General features: G+C 44.9%; 1 protein-coding gene and 1 long non-coding RNA gene across 27 annotated transcripts; one reads left to right on the top strand and one right to left on the bottom strand.

Moving 5' to 3' along the window:
* Positions 1-28: 28 nt before the first annotated feature.
* Positions 29-12,237, bottom strand: LOC118399459 (uncharacterized aarF domain-containing protein kinase 5-like). 26 transcript variants are annotated; one of them, XM_052472126.1, is made up of 20 exons: positions 12,070-12,237; positions 10,536-10,615; positions 10,205-10,342; positions 10,018-10,093; positions 9,533-9,733; positions 8,609-8,749; positions 8,343-8,456; positions 8,059-8,190; positions 7,735-7,818; positions 7,566-7,647; positions 7,297-7,375; positions 7,067-7,158; positions 6,539-6,927; positions 6,403-6,470; positions 6,141-6,276; positions 5,809-5,876; positions 5,196-5,263; positions 4,605-4,672; positions 4,214-4,330; positions 29-2,715 (listed from the first exon to the last, which is right to left on the bottom strand). In XM_052472126.1, the coding sequence occupies exons 1-13, from the start codon at positions 12,091-12,093 to the stop codon at positions 6,632-6,634; spliced, it is 1,539 nt and encodes a 512-aa protein (XP_052328086.1). In that variant the 5' UTR covers positions 12,094-12,237; the 3' UTR covers positions 29-2,715; positions 4,214-4,330; positions 4,605-4,672; positions 5,196-5,263; positions 5,809-5,876; positions 6,141-6,276; positions 6,403-6,470; positions 6,539-6,631. The 26 variants fall into 26 exon arrangements, with proteins under 26 accessions (XP_052328086.1, XP_052328089.1, XP_052328107.1 ...); XM_052472129.1 differs by having other exon boundaries at positions 6,209-6,276; XM_052472147.1 differs by lacking the exons at positions 4,605-4,672; positions 5,196-5,263; positions 5,809-5,876 and adding exons at positions 4,806-4,873; positions 4,940-5,075.
* On the top strand, positions 10,290-12,636 carry LOC118399460 (uncharacterized). The gene is made up of 2 exons (XR_004828839.1): positions 10,290-10,419; positions 12,178-12,636. It is a non-coding gene; the product is annotated as an uncharacterized LOC118399460 (long non-coding RNA).
* The last annotated feature ends 342 nt before the right edge of the window (positions 12,637-12,978 follow it).

Below are 12,978 nucleotides of genomic sequence, written 5' to 3'. Positions count from 1 at the left end.
AGGTGCCAAAGAAATCCAGGGAGGGGGGTACTTTGACAAACTCTTACCTTTTATGTTTGTTCAGTTTGTTTTTGGAGTTTTGCAGCATTTTATACATTAGATTGAGCAATGCACCCAATATTTCCTTGAAATTATGAACATTAATGACTATCACTGCAGGTATGTAGTTTAGACATCTCAGAATCAATATGTGCTATTATCCGGGAAATGCAACATAAGGTTAACCCGCCCTGCTGTGTTCCGGTCAAATTGGACCCATTCACAAGTTCTCTCTGTCTTAAGGTTCCATGACTTTGTCCACACAAAATACATGAGTTTTTACATCTGTGGTGTTACCGGTCAGAAATGAATGGGTATAAAATGGAGTTCAGGCACATGGACACACTTCCTCTGCCAGACACCCACATGCATGTGTGTTTGAGCACTTGGCTTCCACACCTGTTGGTGTTCTCATAATCGCAACATTGTTTCAATATATAGATCTTTTCTCGCAGTTCTGGTATATGATGCTTTTGAGGCCTTGCGCACACATTGTGGCAGCACAATGACCAAACTACACTGCTCAAAAAAATAGAGGGAACACAAACAACACAATGTAACTCCAAGTCAATCACACTTTTGTGAAATCAAACTGTCCACTTAGGAAGCAACACTGATTGACAATAAATTCCACATGCTGTTGTGCAAATGGAATAGACAACAGGTGGAAATTATAGGCAATTAGCAAGACACCCCCAATAAAGTAGTGGTTCTGCAGGTGGTGACCACAGACCACTTCTCAGTTCCTATGCTTCCTGGCTGATGTTTTGGTCACTTTTGAATGCTGGTAGTGCTTTCACTCTAGTGGTAGCATGAGACGGAGTCTACAACCCACACAAGTGGCTCAGGTAGTGCAGCTCATCCAGGATGGAACATCAATGCGAGCTGTGGCAAGAAGGTTTGCGGTGTCTGTCAGCGTAGTGTCCAGAGCATGGAGGCGCTACCAGGAGACAGCCCAGTACATCAGGAGACGTGGAGGAGGCCGTAGGAGGGCAACAACCCAGCAGCAGGACCGCTACCTCTACCTTTGTGCAAGGAGGAGCAGGAGGAGCACTGCCAGAGCCCTGCAAAATGACCTCCAGCAGACCACAAATGTGCATGTGTCTGCTGAAACAGACTCCATGAGGGTGGTATGAGGGCCCGACGTCCACAGGTGGGGGTTGTGCTTACAGCCCAACACCGTGCAGAACGTTTGGCATTTGCCAGAACACCAAGATTGGCAAATTCGCCTCTGGCGCCCTGTGCTCTTCACAGATGAAAGCAGGTTCACACTGAGCACATGTGACAGTCTGGAGACGCCGTGGAGAACGTTCTGCTGCCTGCAACATCCTCCAGCATGACCGGTTTGGCGGTGGGTCAGTCATGGTGTGGGGTGGCATTTCTTTGGGGGTCCGCACAGCCTTCCATGTGCTCGCCAGAGGTAGCCTGACTGCCATTAGGTACCGAGATGAGATCCTCAGAGCCCTTATGAGACCATATGCTGGTGCGGTTGGCCCTGGGTTCCTCCTAATGCAAGACCTCATGTGGCTGGAGTGTGTCAGCAGTTACTGCAAGAGGAAGGCATTGATGCTATGGACTGGCCCGCCCGTTCCCCAGACCTGAATCCAATTGAGCACATCTGGGACATCATGTCTCGCTCCACCCACCAACGCCACGTTGCACCACAGACTGTCCAGGAGTTGGTGGATGCTTTACTCCAGGTCTGGGAGGAGATCCCTCAGGAGACCATCCCCCACCTCATCAGGAGCATGCCCAGGCATTGTAGGGAGGTCATTCACATTCAACTATGTAAAGAAAAAAGTATTTAATAAGAATATTTCATTCAGATCTAGGATGTGTTATTTTAGTGTTCCCTTGATTTTTTTGAGCAGTGTATCTACTGAGGCTCTTGATCATGACACTGTTGAGGAGAGAGTCCTTGTTCAACAGCACCGTTTCATCCAAGTATGTTATAATCCATACATGCTTTCTTTTTTTTTAGTTCAATGAGGCCTACAGGCCATAAATGGAAGTTCAACTTCTTAGATCTTTTCATGGATTTATTATGGGGTGGTCATTTTGGACCGGGAACACTAACATGAAACAAACAACAGGAGGGTTGAAAGGCCTGAATGTGCTCAGTGCCTAAACGGGCTATTAATAAGACTTAATCAGTCAATGAAGGCACAATCTTGACTGGTCACTGCAGGAATCACATACTGCCATCAAATTCAACCCCAGTGAAAGAAAGGTCAAATATTAAATGGCTCTGTGTTTAATAAAATAGTGTTAATGTCATGTCAGTTCACATTTTCCTTGGCAGCACTGAGACAGTGCTCCTCAATGAAATGACTGCTGGTGAGTCAAGTCCTTGGCTTAGAGCTGTGTTTACTACGTTTTCTGTTCTGACTGATTAAGACAATTCTACATAATAAAATCTGTAGATGTGGGAAATGCATAGCACCATTTTGGAAGCACATCTATCCATTTGACAACTATCATGTCCTGTCAAACGGGTTGCATTTCTTGAGCTTGAAACAGGAGTCATCACTAGTATCAGGTATGCAGCTGAGGTATGGGTTGTCTGTCGGCTTCTACTTCAGGTATTGGTAAACTTCTTCGTCCAGCGATATGAGGTTGAAGTAAGACAACAAAGACAGCAGGGATCTTGTCAGACTCATCATCGCCATCTCAGACCTGGGAAGATACAATGATTGAAGTTAATGGTAAGAAATGTAGGCAATTTTGTAGGAACTAAAAATGCCAAATTATGTATTTTGGGGAATGTTTGTAGCAAGACCTACCCAGCCGGGTCTACTGCTATACACTGGCCAGTTTATTTAGGTACACAACCCCTTTCACAGAAATGGTTAGCGCCTACAGATAGTCATGTGGCCATGGCTTGGTATATAATGCAGACAGACAAGCATCCAGTTACAGTTTGAACATTAGAATTGACAAAACAAGCGACTGAGCATGGTTTGATCGTTGGTTCCAGTATCTTCCGAAACGGTCGGCCTCCTGGGCTTCGCACACGTGACAGTTCCCAACAGATGGGCCACAAAACGGGCAAATAATGGCACAACAGTGGTGTGCAGAACGGCATCTTGGAACACACAAATGGTTGGTTATTGTAAAGGATGGGCTATTGCAGCAGACTCCCACACCGGGTTTGATGCCTATCAGTTAAAAACAAGCGGTGGCTGCAGTGGGCACGCGATCACCAACACTGGACAATTACCTGGTCTGACGAATCCCTGTTGCGTTATGCTACCGGCAGTAAGCAGCATGACTCAATAACCTCATCATAACTGGTGTTAACGGAACAGGCTGTTAGTGGTGGTGTAGGGAATGGTAAGTCCCTTGATACCAATTATGAAACGTTTCCATACAACAAAGAATACATGGTGATCTGGAGGCAGGTACGGTGGGAGGGTCAGACCTGGTACTAGATGGGTGTACTGAAAACTGGCCACTAGCTAGGTTTCCATCAAATTGGCAACAGATTTTCATGCAAGTATTCAATAATCCTACCGGTGGTGTTTCTAAACTGACTTGTTGCTGATTTCAGTACGTGATGTATTGCACACAATGTACTTTTTCATGTACAGAATAAATAAAAATCTCAAGTTCAATGTGTTTCCATCGCGTTGTCACAAATGGTGTTTAAATAGCAAATGTTCCCACACTGGTCTTGACACTAGAGCTCATAGTGGTTAGGCTAGTCTACATGAGATTTATGGATAAGTGCGAGAATTTTTGCATTTGTCAAACGGCAGTCAAGCATCGATCATGTCACCAGAAAAGGACCCTCGATATTTACCCACCCTGTGAAGGTCATAAATGATTTCATCTGTAGCCTAATAAACGTCATGCTTTCCCGAGTCGTAGTGGGCAGACCACACACACACACACCATATCGCGTGACTCCAAAGTTGACTTCGATATGGTTATCAGTATATTCGCATAAAGGTGTTTCCACTGCCATTTCTCGTGTAATAAATGTTATCGACAAAGATCCCACCACTTCGAACGAACAAATTATCTTTCGGCATTTATAAAATTGCACCGAAGCGTCCAATTCCAATCATAGGTGTCGTAATTTGTTATTTTTTATACTGTATGACTTTAATTGCCTAAAACTGTGGATGGAAACGTGGTTACTGAGGGTATAGTGTTGAGGATCATTCGTTACCTCAGGGCACACTCGAACTTGAGGCTCTCCCAGGTGGCCCGCACCCATCGCAACACCCTGAACCTTGGAAGGACACCCGGCCTCTCTGCCTGGAGCCGCCCCCAACATTGCACAGCGCTGGAGACAGGACAACAGGTTAGTAAGCATCTACAACTGCTGCTATGTGAAACACTTGTCTGTTCACCTCTTAGTCATGACACAGTATCTGTCGACCAGAGCCCCCAGTCTGATGTTGCTGCTGCTGCTACTAACCTCTTAGTCATGACACAGTATCTGTCGACCAGAGCCCCCAGTGTGATGTTGATGATGCCGCAGCTACTAACCTCTTAGCCATGACACAGTATCGGTCTACCGGAGCCCCCAGTGTGATGTTGATGCTGCTGCTACTAACCTCTTAGCCATGACACAGTATCGGTCTACAGGAGCTCCCAGTGTGATGTTGATGCTGCTGCTACTAACCTCTTAGCCATGACACAGTATCGGTCTACAGGAGCCCCCAGTGTGATGTTGATGCTGCTGCTACCCTCTTAGCCATGACACAGTATCGGTCTACAGGAGCTCCCAGTGTGATGTTGATGCTGCTGCTACTAACCTCTTAGCCATGACACAGTATCGGTCTCCAGGAGCTCCCAGTGTGATGTTGATGCTGCTGCTACTAACCTCTTAGTCATGACACAGTATCGGTCTACAGGAGCTCCCAGTGATGTTGATGCTGCTGCTACTAACCTCTTAGTCATGACACAGTATCGGTCTACAGGAGCTCCCAGTGTGATGTTGATGCTGCTGCTACTAACCTCTTAGTCATGACACAGTATCGGTCTACAGGAGCTCCCAGTGTGATGTTGATGCTGCTGCTACTAACCTCTTAGCCATGACACAGTATCGGTCTAAGGAGCTCCCAGTGTGATGTTGATGCTGCTGCTACTAACCTCTTAGTCATGACACAGTATCCCCCCTGTGTGATGTTGATGCTGCTACTAACCTCTTAGTCATGACACAGTATCGGTCTACAGGAGCTCCCAGTGTGATGTTGATGCTGCTGCTACTAACCTCTTAGCCATGACACAGTATCGGTCTACCGGAGCCCCAGTGTGATGTTGATGCTGCTGCTACTAACCTCTTAGTCATGACACAGTATCGGTCTGGAGCTCCCAGTGTGATGTTGATGCTGCTGCTACTACTCTTAGCCATGACACAGTATCGGTCTGCCGGAGCCCCCAGTGTGATGTTGATGCTGCTGCTACTAACCTCTTAGTCATGACACAGTATCGGTCTACAGGAGCTCCCAGTGTGATGTTGATGCTGCTGCTACTAACCTCTTAGCCATGACACAGTATCGGTCTACCTCCCAGTGTGATGTTGATGCTGCTGCTACTAACCTCTTAGCCATGACACAGTATCGGTCTACAGGAGCTCCCAGTGTGATGTTGATGCTGCTGCTAGCCATGACACAGTAGCTCCCCCAGTGTGATGTTGATGCTGCTGCTACTAACCTCTTAGTCCATGACACAGTATCTGCTGTTACTAACCTCTTAGCCATGACACAGTATCGGTCTAGGAGCCCCCAGTGTGATGTTGATGCTGCTGCTACTAACCTCTTAGCCATGACACAGTATCGGTCTACAGGAGCCCCCAGTGTGATGTTGATGCTGCTGCTACTAACCTCTTAGCCATGACACAGTATCGGTCTACAGGAGCTCCCAGCCATGACACAGTGTGGAGCTCCCAGTGTGATGTTGATGCTGCTGCTACTAACCTCTTAGCCATGACACCCCCAGTGTGATGTTGATGCTGCTGGCCATGACACAGTATCGGTCTACAGGAGCTCCCAGTGTGATGTTGATGCTGCTGCTACTAACCTCTTAGCCATGACACAGTATCGGTCTACAGGAGCTCCCAGTGTGATGTTGATGCTGCTGCTACTAACCTCTTAGCCATGACACAGTATCGGTCTACAGGAGCTCCCAGTGTGATGTTGATGCTGCTGCTACTAACCTCTTAGCCATGACACAGTATCGGTCTACAGGAGCTCCCAGTGTGATGTTGATGCTGCTGCTACTAACCTCTTAGTCATGACACAGTATCGGTCTACAGGAGCCCCAGTGTGATGTTGATGCTGCTGCTCTAACCTCTTAGCCATGACACAGTATCGGTCTCCAGTGTGTGATGTTGATGCTGCTGCTACTAACCTCTTAGCCATGACACAGTATCGGTCTACAGGAGCTCCCAGTGTGATGTTGATGCTGCTGCTACTAACCTCTTAGTCATGACACAGTATCGGTCTACAGGAGCTCCCAGTGTGATGTTGATGCTGCTGCTACTAACCTCTTAGCCATGACACAGTATCGGTCTACAGGAGCTCCCAGTGTGATGTTGATGCTGCTGCTACTAACCTCTTAGCCATGACACAGTATCGGTCTACAGGAGCTCCCAGTGTGATGTTGATGCTGCTGCTACTAACCTCTTAGCCATGACACAGTATCGGTCTACAGGAGCTCCCAGTGTGATGTTGATGCTGCGGACAGTGTTGATGTTCCTGAACACCAGCAGCATGGGGCGTGGCATGGACTTGAGCACAACCATGATGTTGTCAAAGTGATTGACAGCCATGTCCCTCATATAGGTTGTCTCCTCACGACTCAGGATGTTGGACAGGCCCAATTCCCGCATGTTGATTGGCCGTTGCAGCAGCATCTCAGAGAAGATGAAGTAGTCTGATAGGATACAGGATATTGTAAGCAGGTCTTTGTTGTGAGACTGGATTTGTTCAAGGCATATGACTTCAGTTTAAATGAAGGAATCAGCTTGAAATCAAATTACTTTATTAAGCCTAAATGACAGTGGTCCTCTCACCTTTGACCCCCAGGCTGTTGGAGTACCTCTTCATGGCAGCATCATCTCTCAGGACTATGGACCTCCACAGTTTACACAGCGCTACCCTGTCACTACAGAGCCAAAGGTTAGAGTTGATAGTAAAACATACAAGTTGCACCATTAAAACATGCAGGATCTACAATGTATCCACACTACTGTGAGTTGCGTTGGATAAAAGTATCTGCTAAATGGCATATTATGACCCTTACATTTCACTGAGATATTCATATAGGCCGTGATCCAACAGTACCAGCTCTGCCTTCTTGTCTGGACCTCTTCTCACAAGTACTGTGACATGGTACAGATAACATGCATGCAAGGTCATCAAGTCATTTTAAGCAAATATTGTTGTACTGTAGTTATTTATTATCAACGTGACCCATTTCTCGAAAAAAACGTCTTGTATAAACTGCCCTGGTGCAAGTTACACAAATCAATAAATGAGCATGTTAAGAGTTCAGTAGAAACTGAACCCTACCATTGCCAGGGTGAGGGTCAGCGTGGATGAAGCCAGTGTAAAATATCTGCTCTGCAAACGTACGGATCAGCTTGTCAGCAGTCTGAAAAGCCAGAGAAAAGTGTTTATACATTCATCGGAGAACTAATGATAATAGACAAAAGGTTATTGTGTCACGGTAGGCACTTACATCTCTCAAGCTAAGTCCTTGTCTTTTGATTTCTTCCAAATTGTTGATTTTGCAGCCTTCACAGAACTCTGCAGTCAACACTCTCTAAAGGAAAATGTTTTGTTTATTACAGTACAATAATACAGAAGTGGTCAAAAAGGTATCAAAGGCTGTGTTTAGACAGGCAGCCCAATACTGATTTTTTTTAAACTAATTGGTCTTTTGACCAATCAGATCAGAAAAAGAGTCGATGTGATTGGTCAAAAGAGACAAAAAAAGAAAAGAAATTGGGCTGCCTGAATGCAGCCATCGTGATTTACAGCAGTGACTAGTTCCGTCTCTCACCTTGCTGGTTTGGTCCCAGTACACCTTTGGCACGACGACAAATTTGAAGTGTTTCAGTTCCTCTGCACATCTCTCAGAGTTCCTGGCCTCATTCTCAAAGTCCAGCTCCTGAGCTAATGTCCCCTTCAAGTCCTAAAATCGTCAAAGAATTCCAGCATTAGGTTAGTTTAGGGGACCATGTCTAGGGCTGTCTCTAATCATGCTCTGCAGATATTATCTGATAAATGTCCTATAAAATAAAATACAGTTTTTGACCAAGTTGGCAGACAAGTTTGAGCCCTTACCTTGAGGACCCATCTGAAGCCGAAGCTGGGGTGCATGAACTTTATAACGTCCAGTAGGATCTCCAGAGTCCTGATGTCACCGTCGAACCGATCCCTGAGGTCTATGTACTGCACCTGGAGAAGAGAGTTGTTACTATTCAGAATCAGGAGAGATACACCTAGCCTGGTTTAACCAGGTGAGGTGACCCCTATTTAATAGTGTAAATCAAGCACAGTATACTTTTAATTCTGTGGCTGAATGTGTAGTATAGTTAACCTGAACCCACTTTGACAGCAACAGGAGTCCCGTCCTCCAGCTCTGCCTTGTGGACCTGGGCCAGACTGGCTGCTGCGATGGGCTCATACTCAAACGTCTTAAACATCTTGTCTGGAGTCGTGTTGAAGTCCTCTATGAACAGAGCATCTACCTGGTAGAACATACCAGGTAATTTAATGGAAGAATGTTCAACACTTTTCATTATAAAATGGCTTGTTCTAGCCTCACATTATGAATGGTGAAGAGGCATTGAAAGCTGTGACAAAACTACAAGCATGGCTTTATCACTTTCACTACAGCCTCTTGTATCGTATTGCTTCATCAAACTATTTGTCACATGCACTGAATACAACAGGTGCATACCTTACTGTGAAATGCTTACTTACAAGCCCTTAACCAACCGTGCAGTTCAAGAAAGAGTTAAGTCAAAAATAATAAGTAACAAAGAGGCTATATACAGGGGGTACCAGTACAGAGTAAATGTGCGGGGATACAGGTTAGTCAGTCATTTGTACATGTAGGTAGGGGTGAAGTGACTATGCATAGATAATAAACAGGGAACAGCAGTGTAAAAAACAAATGGAGGGTGGTGTCAATGTAAATTGTACAGGTGGCCATTTGATTAATTGTTCAGCAGTCTTATGGCTTGAGTGGTAGAAGCTGTTAAGGAGCCTTTTAGCCCTAGACTTGGCGCTCCGGTACCACTTGCCGTGTGGTAGCAGAGAGAACACAGTCTATGACTTGGGTGACTGGAGTCTGACAATTATTGGGGCTTTCCTCTGACACCGCCTGGTATATAGGTCCTGGATGGCAGGAAGCTTGGTCTCAGTGATGTACTGGGCAGTAAGCACTACCCTATGTAGCACCTTACGGTCAGATGCCGAGCATTAACTGTTCTTCAATGTTTGACAAGACAAAGTACTGCAGGTCTCACCTCCTTGCATCTCCTGTTGAGAGCCTTATCCTCCAGGACCTGCAGTGTCTTGACGTACTCAGGAGGCAGCAGGTGGTTGAAAGCACACAGTCCCTGTCCCAGTTTAACGTATATCCCCCCGTTCTGCACCGCTCCCTCCACCATGCCATCTGCTGCCCTCTGATGGCACAATGACATCCCTGCCACAAACGATGGGCTGCTCTGGCAAAACAGGGAGGGGAAGATGACGTGAGTGTCCTGACTGTTTAGCAGACATACACAGATAGACCTGTCACAATTCATAATGGTCCCGTTGCCCTGCTCAGACGTTGCATGCGTCAACCAATGGTTTCGTGCCACGTCTTAGACTGTGCGGTCAGGCACCAGATTGCTATAACATATGCGGTTAGCTGATAGGTATTTTACGTATCTAGCCATTGTAATATCTGGAATGCTTCAGCGATGCCTGGGCAGAGGAACGCACCCAATATTTCTGTCAAACTTACCTTGTCCAAACCACGTAACATCACATTGGAGGTCCACCAATAATCTACTGAGATATAGAGTCCTACATATATAGACCTGTAGAGACACAGAGAGACATGGATTGAGTGTAACTCCAAAAGGAAATTATTCAAAACATTTGATCACACACAAAAAGGATGGTGATATTATTGTTATGATGGGACCCACCTACAGAAGCGACTGACTCCCTTCACCAAGATCTTCATCTTCCGTCTCTCTCTAGGTTCCGCAAGGGCGTACTGGACTCCCACCACCACAGGAACACCCAAAAACATCTTCCAGAACAACCCTAGACTCTTCCTTGGCCTGACGGAAAGAAATGTGCACAGCAGTGTTGCCGAAATGCTCATGTCTTCACCAATCTTGCAGTTGCTGTCTAGAAGGTTAGTATTTAAGTAACAGCATGTATAGTTCGGTGTCCTGTCCAGGGGTGTACTTGTACATCAAGCTGACTCACACTATAGAAACAGGAGATGGGCCATTCTAGTTAGTTTAGTACCTTTGTGAGCTGAAGGATCTGTACAGTTGTAGCTGTGGACGGGGACATCTTCCCAGCAGGGCCAAATGACACAACCTTAACTACAGAAAGATGAAAACACCACCACAATCAGTGTCACTTTGAAGCATCAACTTTAAACTAATCCACTGTTTTTGCCAGTTACAGTAGACTTGCTGAGAAAGACCTTCATCCCTAGAAAAACTAAAAATCTTCATGTTACGAGGTTAAATTTGAACAACATGTAGACTGGTGGTGTGGACTGCATCAAGGTCACTCTCCATAGACAAGAACACGCTGTTGTTGTTCTTAACGGTCTCTCACAGGACAAACTGTTTCCAGACTAATAGATTTATAAATAGAGGCTCTATGTCAGGGCCCTGACCACATGCACACACACACCAGGGCCGGTCCTGGCCGTTCTGCCGCCCTAGGCGAGACAAAAATAAATTGCCGACAACCCTTTTTTCCACTATGATGAGCTCGTAAAAAAATGTACGGATACAAACTTGAAACCACTGATCATGACCATTTAGCCCACAGGATGAAACTCCTTGACAGCAGTTGTGAGTAGCCTGAGTGTCCATTTTACTTTGACCTGTTTTTCAGATATGTTAACGTGTCAGCACATTTTTTAAAAATTTGATCAGGCGCCATTTAGGTTAGGCTATTTGATAAGAGAAACCTGCATGATGTTAAAAGTTTCTCATTACATTGTCATACATTTTTTCCTAAACCCTGTAGGCTACATTAAAGGCCGCACTCTTTCTACCACATGCTATATCTGCTCCATGATTTGTGTTACATTATGTTTTTTAAAGGAATGTCGGTGGAGTGCTTCTACTCTCCAACAAGCACCCTGGAGAGTCACACTGGGAATAGACAAGATACATATTTTGCATCCCTGACTTTGACGAAGTGGGCACTTCTTATCACAGGGCTCATCAGCGCTCACCTAAAAAAAATCTCATATGCCACTGGTTGAGAGAAATTGACATTGTTTTAGGTCTTGCTGGAGATGCGTCTTGGTCAGTGTAGCTCAGAAAAAGCTGCCGCCATAGGCAGCCACCTAATCCTGCCTAATGAGAGAGCCACACACACTTTCCATGACATTGACCAAAACACGTGACAACTTGTAAATAATGGAGGGTAAACCACAATCTCAAAATTAGGGCACATCACACGGTCTTTAGGCGAGATTGTACACCGAGCACTGATTTTAGTATGGCGGTTATACATTGCATCAGGGGAATTTAACGTTGTGTCCACGCTCATTTCCTGGGAGTCAGAGAGAGTAGTTCATGGAATGAGAACTATTGTTAGTGTGATCTGTAAATAAACATGTATACTATGAAAAAAATATATTAACATACAAAGCCCGCACACATACATAGTCATTCCTTTTGACATTTAAGCCATACATGCATAAACAGTTAAATGGCAGGTGTCGAGTTTGAATTTGCTGAAGCTATATGCGTCTGGCTGGCTAGCTAGCTAGCAGGCAAGGCAAAGGCATATAACAAACAGTTCAACTCACTGCTTTGAAGGTCTCCCCTGCCATGTTCAACCTATACTGTGATCTCTTCTCACTAATATGGAGTTAAAACTGTGTAGTCATCATTCTAATGTAACCCTCCTGTTTCAGATCATTCTTGATTTCCTGAACTGCTACAAATGATTTGACTGGCAGAAGGTGCACGAAATCGGTCACGTGACAAATGGTCCGACTCGATGTGACCGAAGCTTCTCTAGTGAAAAGAATCATGACTTGACTCGATATCCTCTTCTGGTACCGTCAATTAATCAACCCAAGTCATTGTTTTTTTTTCATTGAAATCACAAATGTACAGAATAATGCATGTATTTGTATGGGTGAATCAGAAATGGACGTTGTAAATAATTAATTAATGTGGCTAACGTAACATGTAACGGAAACGATTCAAGTGTGCGGTCTCTGTACAACCTTGTTTAAAGTCATGTTTACGGTAGTAGAGTATGGTATGTGGTATTAAAACACTGTTGTTTTAAATGATAACGATAAAATACTACTGACTGCGTCTTGACTTTATCATTTTGAGATGATTAAACAAATATAAAACAGGCACATACATGTGTGATCCTCCTTCCCAGCATCTCAGCCGTCATATCACAGGCATAGCCTGAATAATATGTATTATAGATAACTGTTTACATTAACATCAATGTGCGAATTACTGGCACCAGGCCCTCATGTGACTTTAGATCACTGGTAGCAACTCTACTAGTTGTCACCAGGAGTAGATGCATGATTTATATATTACATCATCTTACATCATATCAGGTAGGGCCCATCGAGGAATGTCCCCAGAGCTTTAAAGGCTTAGAAAACAATGTGTGAATGGAAAACAAAACAGCATGATGTTGCATTTTCCATTAGATTTTTCTAAAGTATTTTGTTTACATGATC

Source organism: Oncorhynchus keta, chromosome 20 (genome assembly GCF_023373465.1).
Source record: "Oncorhynchus keta strain PuntledgeMale-10-30-2019 chromosome 20, Oket_V2, whole genome shotgun sequence".
NCBI lineage: Eukaryota > Metazoa > Chordata > Actinopteri > Salmoniformes > Salmonidae > Oncorhynchus > Oncorhynchus keta.
This window is presented reverse-complemented; position numbering and strand designations above follow the sequence as displayed.